This window comes from Pteronotus mesoamericanus, unplaced genomic scaffold, assembly GCF_021234165.1.
Source record: "Pteronotus mesoamericanus isolate MK-2021 breed Mesoamerican mustached bat unplaced genomic scaffold, CSHL_Meso_final scaffold_54, whole genome shotgun sequence".
NCBI lineage: Eukaryota > Metazoa > Chordata > Mammalia > Chiroptera > Mormoopidae > Pteronotus > Pteronotus mesoamericanus.
The window spans coordinates 17706499-17728439 of NW_026555321.1; the positions used below are offsets into that span (position 1 = coordinate 17706499).

Genomic DNA, 21941 nt, shown 5'->3' on the forward strand with positions numbered 1-21941 from the left:
TAGATTTAGAAATGATACAGAAAACAAGGGCTGTCAGCATCCTTTTAAAAATTGAATTCATATTCCTTACTGATACAATGAAAAACCCCACATTGAAAAATGATTGATTTTAGTGTTTTTGCTAAATTGAATCTACAGCAATACCCAACAGATTGATATAGAAAGAGTGGCCTTCAGGAAACTTAAAATTTTTTTTTTTTGGTTGAGCAATGTCATTATCAGCTTCACCTGTGAGGGAAATTACCGGTAGGAGATGCTGTCTCTTTATACACTCCTTGGTATTGGCAGATCCATTAGCGGCTGTAATTAGAAAAGCAACGTCGGGTTTTGAATAAGCTACAGTTGCAAGTGATTGCTGGGCGCAGTAATGGAAGTCGCCGGGGTTCAGCATGCTGTTGCCTGCCGTAGCGAGCTGGGTGACATGTGCTGTTGCTGTATGCAGCATTTTTTGTCTTGTGTTGGAGGCTGGTACTTTCCCACTAATAAAGTTTGAAGTAGCAAAGACATCAGTTTGGCTCTTCTGCAAATGTCTGAAGGGCTTTGTTTCTAGGGAATAAATGGGGCTGTGGAATGTTTTTGCTAAACAAAACATTGTCATAGCAAAAGCAAAATCGGCTTTATCCCAGGAGTGTTAAGAAATGTGTTTTTCTCTCCTTTTTTCATTCTTTTTTTTTCTTTTCTTTTCTTTTTCCTCCTGGAATATGGTTTATTTATACAAAATTATTTTCTGCTTGAAGAAAAACGAAACGTTTATTTAAGAAGTATCTTTGGACTCTCATGCTGCCCAAAACACCTTTCCAGTGGAGCTTATCTATTTTGAGTGACAGAAAATAAAAGATTTCCAAGGGATTCAAAATATAATTATGTGGTTCTAAATTCTTTGTACATCTCTACATCAGTATAGAAAGGGGAGAAATTGGGAAATAAAGGCTGATGTCAAACACCTACAGTTGTGTTCTTGAAGACTCTGATGTAAGTTGTTACGATAGGGGAATGAATGGATCGCAAGCTCTTCAATACACGACTGATGCTCAAACTGTGTCTCACCTGTGCTAAGATCAGGGCTAAGAAGGGTAGGGGGTCATCAGTCTCCCTACATTTATCAAATTCCCCATCCAGACTCTGCAACCTACCAGGTCGTGGCTGTGGGCCACATGGGGTTGAAAATAAAATGGAAATTCCTTGCCACATTTAAAGATTATGAGGATCAAGATTTCTGACTTCTTGAAAGTAAGAATTAGAAGTTCTGGCACCATTGAGCCCATGTGCCCTTTGGCAATAACCAGGCTGGAAGGACAAGGTGCCGCACCCTTGGTGAGGAGGGGCTTTGGTGTTTATTGTTGTTCTTCACCCATCTGGTGCCTGAGAACCCCAGTTCCTGGCCTTGAGATCTATACCAGGCTCTCCCATGTCATGAGATGAGGCTGGTGGGAGAAGTCACTGGAGAACTGGGCTTTGCACACCACTGGGACAAAATCCCCGTCTGGGGTGAAGAGAGGGCCCCCCGAGTGGGAGCGCAGGGGTGTGCAGCCTGGACCCCGGGCTTGCAGACTGATCACTGTGGATGAAAACTATGGAACACGGTGGTTTGGAAAGTGGGGAAAACAGCACGATCTTCAAGTAGACACCAGGCCCTAACAGTGCCGTTCTCAGACTGGGGAGTAACGCTGGCCAAGGTGACCTTGTCAGTGCCCCACGTCTTCAGAATGTGAAGAATTATAATTAGAAATTTTAACTTACGATGAGGTAGCTTATGTGGTTCAGTCCTGAAGTGGGGTCCTCGTAAAACCCCAGGAAGCTAAAGTAACTTCACATACCTCCCAGCATTTTCCTTGCAGCTCTGTCCTAGAAAGACAGGAACCCAGAGACACTTCCTGCTCCCCACCCTACAGGCATCTCTTCCCTTGACAGCTCCCTGCACTTCAGGGACAGTCATAGTGGGCAGAGTCCCCTCTTCGTGCCTGGCACAGGAAGAAGGCTGGGACCCTCGGACAGCCGTGACTTTTATCCAGCCATCCTGGCAGCAGATCATTCCCTGTTTTTCTTTCCATTTCTGCACCTGTTCACACACGTGGCTGTTCTTTATTCACATTTTGGCTCTGGTTTGGGACAACTCTTTCAGGTCACGTTGAAAACATTTCTTGTACTATCCAGTGCCACTTTTTACTTAGAAGTTGGTGTCTTAGTGTCCGAATTAAAATAATAAAATCATTGCATTTTAAAGCTGGAAGCTCATTCCAGGTGGGGATTATATGACTTGCCCAAGGTTACATAATTTATAAGTGAAATCAGGCAAATAGGACAAAACAAAAATAATGGAGACTTAACTCTGATGGGTGGGGTAAGAAACAGACCCAGAGGTTAGGGTTGGTATGTCCGTCCAAACAAATAAGTCATTCCTTCGTTTCTTTTTTTAGTAATAATCTTGGGGGATTGGTCACTTACGAACTAGGTTTCTTTCTTTTTTTAAGGTTAATATTCAAGTAGAATCAGGAAAGTAAGGCCTTTAATCATATTTTTGCCTGTTTTTCTTTTATTGCAGTAAGATTATTGAGATTCAGTTTTTTCTTAACCACAAAGCTAAACTTATTTTGACAGTATGCATACCAAAAATTAAAGCCATAAAATTGATCTGTTTTGACAGGAGATGTATCTTTATATTTTAAGATTAAAATTTAAAAGGTGTTGTTTTATTTAGGGAACATTTAACTACAAAATGGTTGATCGACTAGTGTTTTCAGTGCCCTGGCTTGGAGTGTGGAGAGTAGGGGGCGTGGATAGGAATGGGGAAGATTTAATGGCCTCAGCGTTATACTGTCATTTCCGTCCGTAGCTGACTGGCCCCACCTTTCGCCACCACCAGTACCACTACGTGGGTTCGTTTTGAGTTTGATCAGTTACACATACATCGTCCTGTTTGAGTCTGACAGCCACTCTGTGATGGAAGACAGGCTGATGTTATTATCTCCGTTTTATACAAGCAAACTGGATATTCACATGCCCCAAGTTAATGCCAGTGAGGAAGGTAGTTGGTACTAAAATCCCAAGTTTTCTCAACACCAACTGCTTATAATTTTTTATTATAGTATGACGAAGAAGAGGAAACAAATATATAAATTATCAAAATCTTAGTAAAGCTTTATTTTATTGCTGCAGTAAGAATTTGAAATGTGCCGAACATGTACAAAATATTGACTTGCAGAGATGGGCTGAGTGTGAGTTCTCATGTTTGATGATTCACAGAGGCTCTTTCTATATAGTTTTGTCAAAGAAGCGGGATCTTAGTGCTGCATCTTATTTTTAGGTTTGGTCACTATCATGAAATTACCCCACCAGAAAGGTTTACACCCCTGCCAGAAGTTCCGTCGGCTTTTTAAATAAAACAAACAACATCTATGCCACAGGCTATGACGCCCTTTTGGTTTAGTTGCTTTGTAATCTCTTGACAGCAGAGGAAACCTGGCCTGGTTGCCTTGGCACAACCTGCGTACACGCCCGCTCTTGTCATTTGCAGGGCCTGGGACAAGGCCTCAAGAGGAGATGGTGGGCCGGGGCCGGCTCTGCAGCGAGGCCACTGAGGCAGTGCTTTTTAATAGATGAGATCAGTAACAGTGCCATTCTGAGCCAGACTGGAGCTTGCGAGAAAAGCAAAAAATCAATACTGATCCTATCTTAATTACCACTTTTTACATTTTACTCATTACGGACTTTTTGCATTCATTTTCTCTTTTTAACAAATTGCATCAAACATTTACTTATTGTGGTTAGTGAGTTTTTGGTGCCCCTAAATTTTGCACCTACGGCAGCGACTCCTCACCTCATCCTAGCCTCTGCCCCACCTTGGGCCACAGGATGCGCACAGAGGGGACAGTGTCCACCCTGACTACAGACCGGGGAAGAAGTCTGCACAGGCTCCCAAACTGGGCCCCAGGGCTGTCCGTGTAGGGAGTTACACGGTCATGGCTGTGTGAAGTGGGGGCACGGGTCACAGGTGGACACATGCCCGTAGGTCCCCATGGTCCTTGCTCATGGAGAGGAGCGTGGTTGGAGGAGGACCAAAGCGGAATCCTCTGGAGAATAGTGCTCAGTCTCAGACTCTCTTGGAGAGATTGTCAAGACAAAGGTGGCTCCGGTTCTGATGCAGTAGGTCTGGAGCAGGGCCCAGGAGTCTCCATGTCTAAAGTGTTCCCCAGAGCGCTGTGGCCAGAGGAGCTCACTTGGAAGACAGCTGCTCTAAAACATGGGGTTCAGGGCAAGGGCCCCTTTTGCCTGCTGGGTTTCTGTGCATGGGAATTGTGAAGCATGATGTTCTTTACAAGACTTACATTTAGGTTTTTATCCAAAATGTATCCTTCAAGGGAAAGAGTGCAGACTTTTCTTCTTTCCTGGCTAGTCTTTGTCACTGTTATTGATGGCGACCGCTCCAAGATGCCGGGCACTTGCGTTAGAGTGAATCATTGCTATAGATTTTGTTTTCCCGTAAATTTCTTGCATGATGTATGGGATGAGAGCTACTGGGTCTGATGTTAAGTAGTATTCTTAAGTACCTCTATATTTTGTTTTTAAGTTTGTGTTTTAAAATAACATTATTTTTTAAAGTACATTAAAACTTTTAAATAATATTGGTTTTACCTATAAAGGAGAAAATTAAAACATCTCATGAATCCTCCACCCAGATGATCCCTGTTAATGGTAATAGTGTTGAAAGTACAAAATAAAGCAGAAACTGTCTTTCCATCTTCCCCTCTCTACTCCAGTCCCTCTCTCCAATGTTTTTATGATATTTTTCAGAAAAAAACTTTTTTTATGTCTGTCCTTGTGCTATTTTTATATAGGAGTATCATTTGATAATACTGTTAGATACCTGGCCTCCAGTTAGTAGTTATCTTGGACATGATTCCATCAGCAAATAACAGACTTACCTTAATCTTCTTAAATGGGTGATAAGATTGATTCACCTTTGGGATGTCCGAGAGTTTACCTAGCCCTCCAATAAAGAGCTCTCTGGTTCCAGGCTTTTGCTGTATGAACAACGCTGCAGTGAATATCATTGTTGATAATATCTCCAGAAATATTTTATGAGCCCAGCCGTAGGTGTAATACCTAGTAGTGGGATTGTCGGGCGAAGGGTACCTTTGAAGGCGTTGCTATCCCGAAAAGTTCCCCCATGGACGGTGATGAGCATGCCTGTTTGCCTGTTTCCTTAATATTCTTGCCCACAATGGATAGCATGCAAGTAAAAAGGCAAAAAATCTATATTCCAAATAGCAATGAAATATAAAACAACTAGGAATAATTGTTCAATATCCATGTGAAGAAAACTTTAATATGCACCTGAGGGACTCCAAAGAAATCTTGAATAAATGAAAATTATGCCATATTCTTGGATGGGTACTCAAAGCCTGATGAAAATATTCATTCTTCTTCAGTTAAGCTATAATTTGGGCATGATCCAACAAAAACATCAACAAGGTTTTTATTGGAAGGAGAATTTAGTGAGCTGATTTTAAGGACCATTTGAAAAAATAAATAAGACTAAACAAGAATATTCAGAAAATAAATGAAATAGCCAAAGCAGATATTAAAGAATAATATGAAACTAAAATTATTAAAATGGATTAATGGATCACAGTCATAAACTTAAATATATTCAGGAATATACTATGTGATAAAGGTGCCATCTCAAATCAATGAGGAAAAATGTGTAAGCCTTGGGGGAAATTTTTAAATTCATATTGCATACATTCCAAATGGATCAAAAATTGACAGGCAAAAAAATGAAACATGTACTGCAAGATTTCACAGGAGAATTATTTTATAATTCCAGATCATTCTGCTATGACATAAAACTCAGAAGCCATTGAAGGCAAGATTGATAAATTCAACTTCATAAAAAAATTCTTCATGGCAAAACCCCACCTTATGCAAAGTTAAAAGGCAACAAATTGAAGAAAGATATTTGCAGCTGGTATCACAAATAAGAACTATATTTCTTAATATATAAAGAGTTTTTACAAACCAATAGACAGGGCCTGTGACCCATCAGAAACTAGGCAAAGATTATGAGCAGTTAATAGAAAAGGCAATACAGGTAGCATTTAAACATCAAATGTTCAATTAAAAAATACAAATTACATAGTAAGTGAAATATAAATGCACACTTCCCTATGAGATTAGACAGTGATTGTATCACTGACAGAAGGTAAATCTGTACTACTTTCTGGTGGAAACCTGGCACTATCTGAAAATAGTACAATGCATTTATCTTTAGCCTGGCAGTTCCACACCTAGGAATTTATTTTTTAGATGTGTTATATGAGTGATATTTTTCATTGCAGCATTAGTTATTAAAGCAAAAGTGTGTATAACCTGTGGAACATCATACTGTGCCAGGCATCTCTTTACTACTGTTGAATGGACTCTAAGAAAGGTATACTGATAATTGATAAAAATGATTAAAAGCCAAGGGCCTTAATGTTGTGCTACTATCTGTGTAAAAAAGGGAGGGAGATATATAGACTGACTTTGTATATGAATTTGGTGATTGTTAACATGTATATTTAAAAATGGATAATATTGATTGCCTATAGGGAAAAGGCTTGAGAGTCAGGAGATAGGGCTGTGATGTATTTTTCACTGTACAGATGCTTGTGCTTTTTGAATTTTGAATCTTGTTTGGCTTCTTAAATTTTTTAATCAAAATTTTAAAGTAAGTAAGTGAAAAATATTTACTTTGACATGCCTGGTTCTAATGTTTAGTTAATTTGGGTGTCTTTTCAACTAGTGGTTGGATTTTTTGGATTTTTTTTTTTTTTAGGCAATTGCCTCTTCATATTCTTTGCCCATTTTTCTTCTCTTTTTTGGAGGGAGTGGTTTCTTTGCAAATCAGGAAAATTACCACTTTGTTGTAAATACCACCGATATTTCTTCTAGTTTATCTTTTGAGTTTGTTTCTGCTGCTTTTTGTCACCTGGTAATTTTATATTTGCACATAGTTCTTGTCGCCTCCTCCTTTCCCTTCTTTTCTTTCTTTAATTTTTTTGAGGAGGTGGAAATGAGTTTTTCAATGTGGCTCTGAGAAAATTGACTCTAGGCTTACCAATTATCAGTGTCTCTGGATGAGTTGGAAAATAGCCGGCGGCTTATAAGTTCTCTTTGAAGACAGTAGTTAAGACAGGAGCAAACTCGTTTTTACCAAGGGGTGACCTAGAGGTTCCCTGGAAGGGCCAGGGGAGACGGGCCTGGGGGGGGGTGGGGCAGGCAGCTTGGGTGTGTGTCTGACGAGCCCCTCCTCTCTCCTTCGCAGCCGAGCTCCCGCGGTCCTCAGCAGTGAGGCTGGCCTCCCTGCGAGACCTGCCTGCCCAGCTCCTGGAGCTGTACCAGCAGGGCTTCTTGCTGGTGGCCCTGCACCCTTTCGTGCAACCAGCCCACAAGCAGGAGAGGACGCCCCTTGAGCGCATCTTCAGGGCCATCCTCATCAAGAAAACCGACAGGTAAGGCCTCTGAGGTTGGCATCATGAGGTGGCCAACGTGTGTTGACAGGGCCTCTGCCCTCTGACAGGTAAGGCAATACATTGGACAACCAGAGAGACGTTTCCTTGTGTCCTGTCCGTGCCTGACTGCGTAAGTAGAGAGTTCCCTTTCACACCCTTTCCCTCCTTTAATATAACTATTCAACTCAGCCAGAAGATTGTCTCCTCCGAAGAGGTACCCTCCCAGAATGATGCAGCCAGTTAAAGTATGACACTACAGTCTGAAACGCATGGCTACAAAACACACTCGTTTTTTTTAAAAAGCTTCATACAAACTTAATGTCTTTCCCCAGACTCCAGAAGTACTTGACCATTTTGAGTTCACCTGAGTTCTGTCAGTCACTCAGGAGGAAAACCAACACCCACCCGAATCTAGTATTTTGGTCTAGATTTTGGTCTTGATTTTGGTTTTCCAGGTTTTCCAGGCTGGGTGTTTTTCAGGATAGCTTGCTTAATTAAACACTTATTTACTCTTATTATATTTTTACTGGGTCTAATAAGGAAAAGAGAGACGGAGGTTGGTTTCTCAGAAGGAGCAATAAATATGAATTTAAAATAATTTTTTAAACAATGAAGTTGGGGTAGAAAACACAGTATGCTTTTGCTGCTTTTGTACAAATAAAAATTGAAATAAAGTCTGGCAGAGGAAAACAGGTCTGTCCTTTGACCTTCTGTCATGGGAGGAATGACAATATGGACCATATTTTAAAAAGGGAGAGTGCAGAGTAACTACTTGTTTTTTTTCCTCCGTCTTTTTACAAGCTGCATTGCCAGGTAGACAAGAAACACTGGGCCTCTGAGCCCAGGAGGCACAGTGGGAGGCAGGAGGCTGTGTGACTACCATGGGCCCCGCTTTCCTGGCAAGCTGAGCCCTTCATTCCTTCATGGCTGACCAAGCTCTGGGACTCAGTCTGAGGCAACATGTGTTAGAATCTGAAGTACAAGGTAGCATGAGCCTTTGCTAATGTCCAGGTTTACCAGGGTTTTTGTGGAACGAAACTTTTTTCTTAACATCTACCTTTTGGACATATTTGTTTCTTTATGTTGATTAGCTGTAGATCAATATCCGGGTCGATCCCAGGAGGAGATTGTTGTGGTAGTGGTTTCAGTTGCCACGGACACCTGAGACATGCATGATGACTAGAGGTCACATTTATTGAGCACTTACTGTGGGCCAGGCTTCGTGTGTGTCACTCGTCCTCATCATCAGCCCTTGAAACAGATAGGATTTTTATTCCCACTTTAAAGTTGAGGAAGCTAAGAGCCAGACACGGAGGTATTTGTGAAGGTCACTAATGACCTTACTTTCTAGAGGAGGAAAACGGGTCAAGATATTAAGAAGAAGGAGAAATGGGTATGCAGGAGAGTTTTCAAGAAAGAGAAGGTGGCATTCGCCTTGGGGTTAAGTGCACTCAAGGCCAGAGTGCCCAGACCACCTGCCTGGATGACTTTAATGAAGATTCTAACTCCTGGGGGAAGCAAATGCAAGAAGGAACTTCCTTGGATAACTTTGTGCTGGGTTTTCTTTGAAACTGCCCCCTGCCCAACCTGGTTGGTTTGTTTGTTTTTTTAAAGAAGTTGCAAAAGCTTGATAACTTACTAAGTGTGGTAAGGAGAATGGCAGTGTGCTATTCTTACTGCAAAAATGACCAAGAGAATTTACACCACTTTCATTTCCCGTTAGTATTGTGTGGGAGGAGTGGTGGTAGTGGGAAGGCAGGCATTCATTACACAGTGACATTTTAAAGTACAGGCATTCTGTCTCCTAGGAAATGCAATAACCATGTTTTTTGCATCATGGGGAAAATACTCCACACTATTAAAATTCAACAAATGAAAAACTCCACAACAGAACCTTTTCTGTAGAGAGTTTAAGTAGTGGAAACAAAACAAATCTTATGTGATTAATTTTTAATACAGACAGTTAAGATGATATTTTTCACAAAGTCTGCCAGAGTTCTGACAGCTTTAGATGCTGTTAAATGAAATGATTTCTCTCTCCAAGAGGAAATAAATGCCTGGGTAGTATTTCTTAAATAGACCCCATTGAAAGAGGTGCAGGTAAACTTCCCAGATTACTGTCAGTCCAGACCAAGTTCATTAGCAAGAATCACCATAGGATAACTGCCTGAAACTTGGATGCGAACTTTAAATTTAATGTGTTTGAAAGGTGAATGTAAAGTTTATAGCAAACCACGAGGCTTTAGGGTCTACAGCAAGACCAGGAAAAAACATATAAGCTTACGTTCATTCATTCACTCACTCACTCATTCATTCACAAACACTTACTGAGCTTGTATTCTTTGTAAGGGACATGCTAGGAACTCTATTTTATGGGAGGTAGAGAGTGCAGATGGAAGTTTCACCTGGACCTGGAGCCTGCCTTTCAGGTACCTACAGTTTAACTGAGAAAATAAGAGAGTGCACTTCATGCCATGGGAGTGTGGGAGAAGGAGAAGTCACCTCCTGCTGGAAAGGAAACTAAGGAAATGTTTCTGGAGGAAGTAGCTTTTAATTTGGACCTGGCTTTGGGGGCAAACATAGGAATAATGCACATGAAGTGGGACTATTTTATTGTCTTACAATGAAATGTTTTCTAGTGGAATTTGGGTAATTTGAGAGCATCATTGGCAGTCTAATTGGATTATTAGTGAGTCATTCCCAAAGCTCAGTGCAGTAACATTCCTCTGAACTCTCTATCATTTTGACAAATTTCACTTAAATTCAGGAAAAATTGCCTGACTTTTTTTTTTTTTTTTTGGAAATTCTTTTGAAATTTCATTATAGAATGGATGGCAGGCCAAATCACACATCTAGCTATAAATCATTGTTAATCCTAAATGTGTTGAATTCAAAGTCAGTTACTTTGAAAACTGACTCAAGAATGAATAGAATAGCAGAATGAGATAATGAGTAAATAGAGGATTTACTTCCTTCTCTCTACTCTTTCTTTGGAACACTTAGTGATTTCTAACTGACAACATTGTTGCAATCACTCTGAATTCTAAATCACTCTGAATTGTTGTCCTTCATTTTTTTCAGGCTGTGTTCCTTAGAACAAGTTGCCCAAGATCTCAAAAGTGATGGCTAAGAGAAGTCAGTTATTAAAATGTCACTTCTGATGTTTCATGAGTGTGGGTTTAATTCTAGGTCATTCTATGGCTATAGACATAAGTACAAAAATGCTTTGTGCCGATTAATTTTTCAGCTGTTGAATTGTCATTGTTCACACATAGAGCTAGTTGAAGGTGCCAGTGATGTGTTTTTCATCTCTAATGGGTTGAAGTCATTTGAGTCCAGGTCCCCTGGAATAATGCTTTGGATGGTTCAGAGGACCAGGACATTTGTGAACTGTGTTGACATTTTGGCCTAGGGTCAGGGGGTGCGGCACACAGAGGAACTGCAGCTAATGGAAGGGGTTGGATTCCAAATCCCTGTTGGGAGGTGGAAAAATGCATATAATCAAAACTGCCTTTGAGAATCTCTTTAATTGCCCATGAGATGTAATACTATAGCACCTCTACTTGACCGATGCATGTTTTCCTTCCCGACTAGATCAGATAGGTGTTTCCAACAGTGAGCTCCGTGGGGAAGTAAGTTAGTTTGGGTTCATAGTGAGTGTTCATTAGAATGACACCTAGGTGCTGAGATGCTTGCACCTAGAGACGTGTGTGTGGGAACTGAGATTGAGAAAACAGGATCTCCACGCCTCCTATCTCACATCCATTCTGGGGCACATCTGCCTGCTGAGTAGAATAACTGGCACCGTTTTAAGTGGTAAACGTTCCTCCCTTTCAGTTAGATTTTTCTAAGATAAACATGTGATAGAGCTTCGCTATGCAAAGATGACTCTAAAGAGCAACCAGCTCACAAGAAACTTATCTACGAGGGGGATGCAAAGTATATATGCATATTATGTGAATGCCCAGCCAGATCTGTGGGTCTCGGTTTTCACCCCTCACCTGGAATTTGTTCATGGGGGTTCCCTAGAGCGGGAGGCTCCACAGTCTCATTTGCTCTGGGTCCCGGAATGATGGGTAGATTTTGAATGGGAGCGGGGAGGCCGAAGTGGTGAGGAGGGTCTCCCGGGCAGGGAGACCGGCCTGAGGGGGCGGGGCCTGGAGAAGCAGACTGAGGCCGATGTGAAGCAGTGGGCCTGGATCGGGGGGCCTGGATCGGGGGGCCTCTGACAGCTGAGCTAAGGAGTTTGTACTTTATCCTGAAGGCCGTGGGGAACTAATGCAATATTTCTGTTGTAGAGGAACAAACATTAGAGGAGCTGAGTTTTCAAAAGCCTAAGAGGGGAAGAAAATGGAAGCTGAGAAAACATGGCGATAGTTGTAGTGGGAGATGATCAGTGACAAGAGTGGGTTGTAGTAAGAAGCTAAGGAAGGTAGATGTGAGATATGTCCCATAGGAGGAAAAATTGGATTAATATTTAGCTGGAAAAGGAGCGTGAAGGAAGAGGACAAAGCAAAATAGGAGTGAGCTTCAGACTCTGAATGGTTGGGAGGATTGAGGGATAGGGGGGCGGGTGGGTGGAAGGTGGGGAAGAGGATGGGTCTGGTGGGGTTTTCCCAGAAGCAGACCCTGATAGGTTCCTTAAAGAAATGCTCCCAGGAGGAATCAGTTAGGAGTGAGGACAGGGGATAGGGGAGGGGAGGAAGGTATCAGGGTGCAGTGTCGGCTTCAGCCTGATCCTGGGGGAAGTGGTGAGTCCACCTTGAGGCAGGGCAACCTGCTTTCACCCCGCTGCACCTGAGAGCCACTTGCCATGAGCTGCTCCAGACACTTATAGGCCTACAGCGCATGCAGGTGGAGCAATGCCGACAGCCAAAGAAGACCTCAGGTCATGCAGAAGCTGGGGGGACACACAGAACCAGGAGCAGGGCTCAGAGGAGATCTGGGTGGAAAGAAGCGTGAACAGCATTAGTTTGGTTGTATCATGTTTGTGGCAGTTGCTGGCGGCAGGATGTCTACTGGGAGGTGCCCACAGGGCACTCAGGAGCTGGAAGAGAAGTCCCAACTGTGTGAGGCGGTGGTGAGCCGATGAGGACCAGCCACTTCGGCGTTGATGGCTGAGCCCAGGCTGCCGTGGTGCCCGTTTTCCATCCCAGATACCTCCAGTGATTCTTAGAGATGCAGTGCCTTGCTGAGGGCTGTGCTGAGTTGCTCTGTTCCAAACTGACCATATGCTGGGAGTCTGAGAAGCTTTTGCACTGCATCACCAAGCTGTGCTCCCGAGTACGATGAGCAGCACAGATTGCTGAGTGAATCAGCTCTGGCCGCCCAGTGTCGGGTGATGCGGAGAGAGACATTTCTTTTGGCTTTTTGCTGTTTTATTTCCAAGAAAGCAAATCTCAGAGAGTGCTCAGCTTTACTCCTTGTGTCCCTTCTTGGGGGCAGGAATCTGAAATCCTGAAGACTCTGCCTTTATTCTAAGACAGGGCTGCAGATTCAAGTGCCGAGAGGGGCCAGGCTTCTCCAGTGGGGACTCTGGGGTGTTGGAGAGCCAAAGCCTAATTCTGCTCCATTGTTGCCAAGTGTTGCCAGATCTTGCACTTTTTTCAAGAAAAGCCAGAAATCTAAGTTTTATGTGAAAACTGGCCTTTTTAAATTGTTGCCTCATTTTTTCAAAATAGAATTGCATATTTACAGTGCACCCCACTGGCTGCCATCTTACAGCCTCAACGATTTCTGGGGCTTGTGTCAGTGGAGCTGGTCATCTGCCCTTTGAGCTGCCGGTTCTCCCTTTCCCACAAGGCGGTCATCAGACTTCTCACGTGCTCTCGTAGTTAGTTGTTTCTTTGTGTGTCCACCCATCTCCCCTCCCCCTTGCTAAATCTTCTTTCCTCTTTGGATTCCCGTTGCTTACTCAGACTGTCAAGTGCTGAGTAGATGTTGCTCAATAGAATTTTACTGACTTGAGTGAAATAAAGCTAGAATTTTGCTACCGTCGTTCATTAGAAGACCATACATTATGGCAAGATGGGTCTGATTTTGGTTTACATAGTTACCAGCACCTGGAATGCATCTTTTTTTTTTTTTTTTTTGTAATCCTCACCCAAGGATATGGTTATTGATTTTAGAGAGAGAGGTTGGCAGGGGCAGAGAGAGAGAGAGAGAGAGAGAGAGATGGAGAGAGATGAGAGAGAGAGGAACACATCCATGCGAAAGACATACATAGATTGGTTGCCTCCTGCATGTGCCCTGACTAAGGATCAAACCTGGATCCTAGGTCTGTACCTGGAGCAGGGGTTGAACTTGTAGCCTTTTTGTGTACAGGATGGTGCTCCAATGAACTGAGTTATCAGGCCAGGGCCTGAAGTACATCTTGATAATGTAGCCACACAACAGGGACCCAAGTGGTGGAACACACACACACACACACACACACACACACACACATACGTGCACACATGTTCCTTTCATTGTCCAAATAACAGTGATTTGCCTCAAGGTATGCTTTTTTTTTTTTCACTGTTTTTTTTTTTTTCTTTTTAAAAACCATCCAAAGGATGGCCTTTAAAGGAAAGCAAATCTTTGTGGATCTTAAGTGGAGTACAAATGCATTACATTGCCTATATGATAGCCCACAGGATAACATGAACTTTTTTTTTTTGGCATTTGAAAAGGGCAAAGCTGGGCAAGTATGAAATTATATTGGAACTAAAATGAAAATTCTTTTCAAACTTAGAGTGGAAAGTGTCCTCTTTAAGCGGCCCTGTGTCTCTTCAAGTCTAATTTCTACCAATTACCTCCACTCTTGGGAGAGCTATAGGGACTTCTAGAAAGAGGTTTCATAATTAAACGAAATACACAGGGGGTGGTAGCGCCTACCGGGGTGTGCCCTAGAAAATGCTCATACGCGATGCTGGGGTTCAGCCCTGGAGCGTGCTGATTGTTGGAATCACACATGGGGAAGAAAAGTAACGCTGAGCTTAGCAGTGATTGACATGTGTTACTGTGGTGGAGAAACTGCAGCAGCTGGTTAATTCCCAGGGAGCAGAAATTGAGGAAGGCGGATTTTAAGTTCTTTTCTTAAATCAGAGCAGGGAATGTGAAGGTGTTGTTTAGCATGGAGGTCATTATTTTGGATTTATAGACAGGGAGGACCCCACCCTTTTCTGGCAGCTGACCCTCCTCGCTGGCATGGTATCATCCTTCATCAGTTTTCTCAAGCTTCCCGAGGTGTTTGGAGGACTTCATTAGCTCTCTCGGCTGCCACCTCCCTCCCCGCCCCCGCACCCCCCCCCCCCCCCGGCCCCCTCCACCGACACACGCAGAGCTGTCCAGCATCACTGAAGACTACCTTAATGTATTCCTCCTATTTCCCATCTCACATGGAGTGACACTCTTTTCTGGTGTGTTGGAGTTTCAGGATTCACTGTTAATTATTGTGTTTGCACTTTCCAATGTAATATGCCAGTGTAAAACCACATTCCTTGGGGAAAGAGAGTTGTTTTTTTTTTCAATCCACACCCTTAAGTGGCTTGCCTGGTTATTGTTACTCTTTCTCCAAGGCATCATCGGTCTTTATCCCGGTGGAGAGAACTAGAGACGTGTATTGTTTGCCGGAAAGCTCTATTCCTCCCCTACCCCAACCTGTGCTTGATTGCCTGTGTCTTTCCCCATGTTTTATTTATTTTCATTTATTCATTCATTCATTTCATTTCATTTCTTCATAGAGAGAGGATTAGCAAACTAGTGATTCCATTCTTTCCTCAGAAGTGGCTTGGAATGGGAGAGACCAGTGAGCAGGGTACAAACACAGAATACAGAAGTACAAACACAAAGTTCCTTTAAAATTCCTGTTGATCTCAAAATGTACACAAGTACTACAGTACCATGAAATGTCTGTGTTTGTTTTATAGTAAAATAAATAAACCCTCCCTCCTGTTATGTATACTATCTTTAAATAGAAATGGATTCTCTAGGAAGATTTATTTCTGTGGCATTGCAGGTGGAATATAGGGACACATTATTTTGAGATCCCTATGAATGCAATGTAGGTAATTTAATTGTAAATAATTTTACTAAAGTTTTGGATTTTTGTATTTACATGGAAATTCCATGTTAAATTTAAGAACTTTTAGATTGTCTTACTTTAAATATCTCTAACAGTCTTTTTTGTCTTTGTCAGTCAGAGGCAACTTAGATTGTATGTGTTTTTGAAGCTGAGAAAGATATAATGGGTATTTCCAAGTGATGGGTCCTAGAAAAGCCTAGTACTACTTGAATTTTACAGTTTTTAGCTATGAATGCAGCAACAGGTGAGAAATAACTTTTGGATCCATATAAGTACATTATTAGTGATTTCAGTGTCTTGAGATTTTGATACAATGATTATCTCTGTAATCTAGCTATTTTCTATAATTTCAAATGGTTCAAAGATAGAACCATTTTACAAAGAGATAAATGCTATAAATATGATTTAGTGGAGTATATCATTTCATTTGCTTCCTATTCATCAACTTCTAGTTGGAACTTGAAATGGCTACAAAGACTTTAAAAACCAAATTAGTAACTTGTATTCATACAACACCTATTTTCTGAGGGTCTGAGAGCACTTCTGCTTCATTCCTTATGTATCAAGTATCACACCTTATTCTATGTCCTCCTCATGGTTGTTTCCGTTGTTAATATTTGTTGAAAACATTATTACACCTTCAGCAAAGGTTCAGACTTACTCTGTTTTGTAGCTGAAAGGTACTGTTATCTTCCCTAATCCGCACATCCCATTTTATACCCTAGGAAAATTAGGCTGAAGAAGTTAGTAATGACTTCTCAGTACCGAAGTGTAGGAGTGGTGAGTCGGAATGTAAGGTAGGTTCCATCTTGAAACTCATGGCTCAGACACACACCATGTTTCAGCTCAGGATCCCAGGGGGTTACTGAAGGGCCCTCAGAGAATTCCCAGAACCCTCTGGGCATTGCAGCATCCCTGGTTGCCATGGCCTGTGGGACCACAGGCCTGGTTATTCTCAAACTGGTTTCAGAACATAGGGCTGCCACTTCAAATGATTCCAGGCAGCTCCATTCAGCAGATTGGCTGGGTTGTCAGTTTCTGCACTAAACTGAATCTCTGCAAATGATGGTTCAAGGCCATTAGAGCATCATTTTCCCTCTGTTCCTGAAAGACGAAATCAGAAAGTACTTATTAGGTATCTTTGTCTTGTGTGTTCTTTTTTGTCTTGTGTGTTCTAAGATCGTAGCCTTTGTTCGAGATGATGACATGAGCATAATCCCTGCTCTGGGGAGATTTATAACATACCTGACTTGTTGAAATTTTTATTCGCAAACTTGTTGAAATTTTCATTTTCGAACTTCTCTGTAAGTTAAGTTCCCCATACTCTGTGAAGCAACCTGGATCTTACTTCGAACAAAAAGCCCACTTTTTCTGCAAAGGACACTTACATGTTGGCAGGCCTTCCTAATATGATTTATCACTTATGGTAATAGTAAGAATTGTTACCATTTACTTATTGCTGTGGCTAATGAGAGTTCTTGCTCATTACTTCCTGATATACATTACCGTTACTCCTGCAACTGGGATGAAGAGAATGAGCCTCAGAGTGATGACTCGTCCAGAGTCACACTTTTGATGAGTGGAGGAGCTGCGATTCACATCAGGATCTACTTCCAGGACTGTTCCTCTTTAATTTTTTAACAATTAGGGTGAGAGTTAGGGTGGGGTTTCTCATCTTCCATAGTTTTCCCACTGTTGACATTTTGGGCTGAAGCAGTGTTTGTGTGAGGGATGGTCTGTGCGTTGTGGGATATTTAGCAGCGTCCCTGGCCTTTACCCTCTGGAGGCCAAGCAAACACCCCCCTTCCTGCCCCTGCATTTGTGACAATCAAAAATGTCACCAGACATTACCAAATGTCCTCTGACGGGCAAAACTTCTCCAACCTGAGAACCACAGGGGTAGAGTTGGGATGCCACAGAGACCCTACAGGGTGGGGTCTGACTTTATTTCCTTCCACTTATTACATTAATCTAACTGCCCCTGGGTGAAATGCCATCTTTAGTATAGTTTTAGACACACACACATATACATATACATAAAATATACATATACATATACATACACATACATACATACCCTACCAGCAGTCTGCAACCTTTTTGGCACCGAGTACTGGTTTTATGGAGACAATTTTTCCACAGACCGGGATTGGGGGCATGTTTCAGGATGACGCAGACACACTACGTTCAAGCTCACCTCCTGTGTGGCCCGGTTCCTAACAGACCCGGACCGGTACTGGTCCACAGTCCAGAGGTTGGGGACCCCTGCCCTAATCTATTCCTGATTCTTTATTGTTCCTTTATTTGTTTATTGATTTCTGTGCTAGTACCATGCTATTTTGATTACAGTAAATCTGTAGTGTATATTACAAAGGGCTAGTCATCTTTTTCAGGATCTTGGCTACTTTTGCACATTGATTTTTCCATATAAAGTCTGAAGTGATTTTATTCAGTTCCCAGTAAACTCTATTAAAATTGTAATTATCTCTACATACTAATTTAATTTCAACCATGTGTTTTCAAGAGTAGAGAATTCAATATTATTGTTGGAAGTAAGTTTTTATTTTAGAGCTTTGTGATCATACAAAAAATTCTGTATACTGTCTACACCAGTTGTTATCAAACTGGGTGGACATAACCCCTGTCGAAGGAGAATTGAGGTTTCTATAAATATTGAAAATTAGGAGATAAACTATCCATTACTAATATGTAACATTCAGTTTGAAGGTGGTGCTTGGCTGGGTGCAGACATACGCGGTCACCTGTCTCCATGGGGCCGGAGGGGTCCTTGGGGAGGCTGGGTTCTGAGGAACACTTTGAGTTCAGAACTCGGTGAAGTGGATTTGCAGGATATTTTTTGTAGCTTTGACTAAATTAACTCTCATGAAATATACAAATGGTACAAAATCGTTCTGTAGTGATTGCAGATTAAGGAGAATACCAATAATACAAATGTAAAATCCTCTCTCTTTCTCTCTGTCTCTCATACAGACACACACACACACACACACACACACACACGCATGCACACACATACCTCCCCCCCCCAAAAAACAGCCATACTGACCCATTTCTAGCTATTCATAAGAGTTTTGTTACTCAGATTTTTAAAAAAAAATCAATGCCTGCCTCTTCAGGTCAGACAGAGGATGACCAAAGAACTTTTTGGATTCACCAAGAACACATTTTGAAATGTGAACTTATTTCCACTCTTGTTAACAGTGGATCTCACTTCAAGTGTATATGACACCTTGAAATACTAGTTAGTAATAATATGAAATTATTGTGATTATAATTTTTAAATATTGCTTATTTCAGCTTTTTATCATATTTTAAAACTTCGGTTTTATATGTATTGTTTCTATAACATCTGTAAAATGCTGGTTCAGTTTTTATTGATGGCATGTGAGATCAAAAAATTTGGAGACCATTGATCTCCGAAGCTTCTTGGTGACACTGATGATTCCTGAAGCAGGTTGAGTCTCGCTACTCGACGTACACTTCAAGCACCAACAGGCATCATCAGGGAGCTCCTTATAAATGCAGATTCCCAGGCCAGCTCAGCCCTGCAAAATCAGACTCAAATTTTCACAAGATCTCAGGTGATGTCTGTATGTACATTAAAGTTTAAAACAGAGTTAAGCTGTACTTTTCTATTATGTAGCTACTTGCCCCATGTAGCTATTTAAATTTAAATTAATTAAAATTAAACAAAATTAAACATTCAGTCCTGAGCTGCGCTTGCCACATTTTGGGTGTTCGGTAGCAACATGTGGATGGTGGCTACTATAGTGGGCTGTGCAGATATAGAGCATTTCCATCATCTGACTCAATTCGCGAGTATAGGTAGGAGGAGCTAGAAAAGAAGGAAAGGACAAGCAAACTTAAATTAGAACGTGTGCATTAAATGTAGATAGAAAAGAGACTTCCTGTCACTCAACTGGACATGGCCCATGAGAAAATCTTATAAAGAGAGTTTGTGTGTGAGCTCTTACTGTTGTTTTTGTTTGCAGATTATGTGACTTTTCTGAATCAAAAAAATATCAGGCAGACCTGCTTTCATTCAGTGTTATGTTTGTAATAAAATATTTTTGCAGAAATACTAATATTAATTCTTTCCATATCTTTCAAAGTAAATGAGGAGCCTTACAGGATTCCAGAAAAAGCAAGATCTTGCCCTAAATCTCATTCCTGTAGTTGTTTTTTTTTCTGGAGTTTAGGTTAGTGAGGGGAAGTTCTTTCACTGGTGCATTATACAGGGACACTGGGGTAAATCTGGTTTGTTTTCCTCTTGCCTTTTAAGGTTAATGGTGAACTCATTGTGCTGTGCAGTCACTGATGTTTTATCTACCCAGGAGCCGGTCCTAACTATAAACAGCGAGACAGGATGTGGCAAGATTTCTCTAGAATAAATAGCAGTCGGTACTGTAATAGTCAGGTGCCCATGGGGACTTCCACCCATTTGGCATTGCTCAGCTCCCTAAGAGAGTATGTGGTTAGGGTATCATTTGCACATCTTTCCCCATAATTTCTAGAATGTTCCCAGTTAATACTAAACCGTTATCAACTGACGTAGTGAATATCTCTTGGTGATGAGGAAGGGAAAATCAGAAGAAAGGGTGGTGAACCCTCAATGGGTTAATTCTTCTCCTTCCTACTTCCTACTTCAGAGCTCCCCTGATGGACTCCCTAGTTAGGTGCTTTATTTAAAGATTTACTAGGATTTGTTTTCTTGGCTCTGTTTTTTTCAGGGATTTCCTAAGCTTCACTATTAGGGGTAACTTCTGGCTCCAACAGCCTCATTTTCTTATCCCCTTCCTTCCTTTCCCTGCCTCCCTCCCTTCCTCCCTCCGTTCCTTCCTTCCTTCCTTCCTTCCTTCCTTTTTTTGTAGATTTGGTTCATTTTGCAAAGAGGAGGCTGTAAAAATTCCCTAAAATCTTCTTCCTATTGTTCTGAGAGTGTGTTTGGGAAGCAGCTGGTTATTCCCCTTCCTTCCTCCACATCCCAACCACCACCAATTGCAGAGACAAGAAATACCTAGAATCTCTCTCTCTCTCATTCATCCTCTCCCTTTACAAAAATCTTAGCTCACCTCTTGTTTCTGCTTTCGTAAAATATTCTTCCCCTCTTCCTACATCATATACAAGGCTGCTTTAATCTTACTAAAACCTGTATTTTAGTATCATCTTTAATCTCGGACCACCCATGACTCTTCTTTACCTCAAAATGAAGTCCAGTGCTGTCAGGTAGCAACACCCGCCCATCCTTTCTTTCTAACCTCATTTCTTACTTTTCTGCTCTAACTGCTGCACAGCCTCAGTCTCAGATTCATCCTAGCAGCGAATTCATCCCTGTAGCCGCTGGGCTGATGTTTACTGATGCAGCTGAACTGTATAATAAGCAACTCGTGCCTTCATGTGTCTTTTACCAAACTGACCTGCTTGTTATTTCCATCTTGTAACTCAAGCTACGTCTAGATCCTTACTAATTTCTCTCTGTTGTGCCTGCAATGTCCTTTAATCCATTGTCCCATCACTAATTTTCCACACAGCTTCTGAGACTCAGCTTATAGCTCCTTGTTTCTAAAAATTTCCCTGATCCCTGATAATGGAAACAACTGAACTCTCTTAGCACTTTGGTTTATACAGCATTTATCTTTCCTTAGACTATAAGTTCCATAGGAGCAGAATGTTACTCAATGCCTCATATGTGGTCAGTGATCAAGAAGGTGAGGAACAGATGAACAAATACATAGATTTTTTTTTTGTTTCTATTGGTTTTACATAAGCTAATGAAGCCAGAAAAAAGACTTCTTTTTCTTTCATTGACAAATCTTTTTCAGATCTGTAGCTAATTCTAGGAACCGCCCCCCACCCCGCAACCTCCACCCCGCCCCCGCCACTCCTTAAGAAAAAAAGAAAGCTATTCTGATCATTATACTTGAGCCTGGTGTTGCCTTGGGGGAATATCTTAAAATTTCTTCCTGTTTCCCAGAGATAGAGAATTTGTTTCTGTAATTTAGTCATTTTTTTTTTTTTTTTAGTTGGAGAAATGCCTAGTTATCTAAATTTGTGTTTGTTACCACTTTTTTTCCCTAAATTTGTATTTGTTACCATTATTCCTAAATGAAACAAAAATAGCCTTATTGATGAACTGCGCATTCTCTCTCTTTTTTGTTAATAACTCAAGTTCAAACTATGCTTAGTGTCCTGGGAAAAAGATGATGTTTAAACTCACAGTCTTTGAGGCTATCTAAGGGCTTTATGAGTTGAAGTGATCTCTATTACATGTTTATTATTTAAAAGTAGTGTTATGATATTTCTATTCACATGTTTATTATGTAAAAAAATAGTTTATAATAGTTTTTCCACAAGCATTT

General features: G+C 41.4%; 1 protein-coding gene across 1 annotated transcript in view; it reads left to right on the plus strand.

Annotated features, from left to right (window-relative positions):
- RFTN1 (raftlin, lipid raft linker 1) overlaps positions 1–21941 on the plus strand; it is a 182934-nt gene that overhangs the window by 67156 nt on the left and 93837 nt on the right. The window contains exon 3 of the mRNA XM_054595029.1: positions 7307–7493. Coding sequence (XP_054451004.1) covers positions 7307–7493 — 187 coding nt within the window. The remainder of the gene's footprint in view (positions 1–7306; positions 7494–21941) is intronic.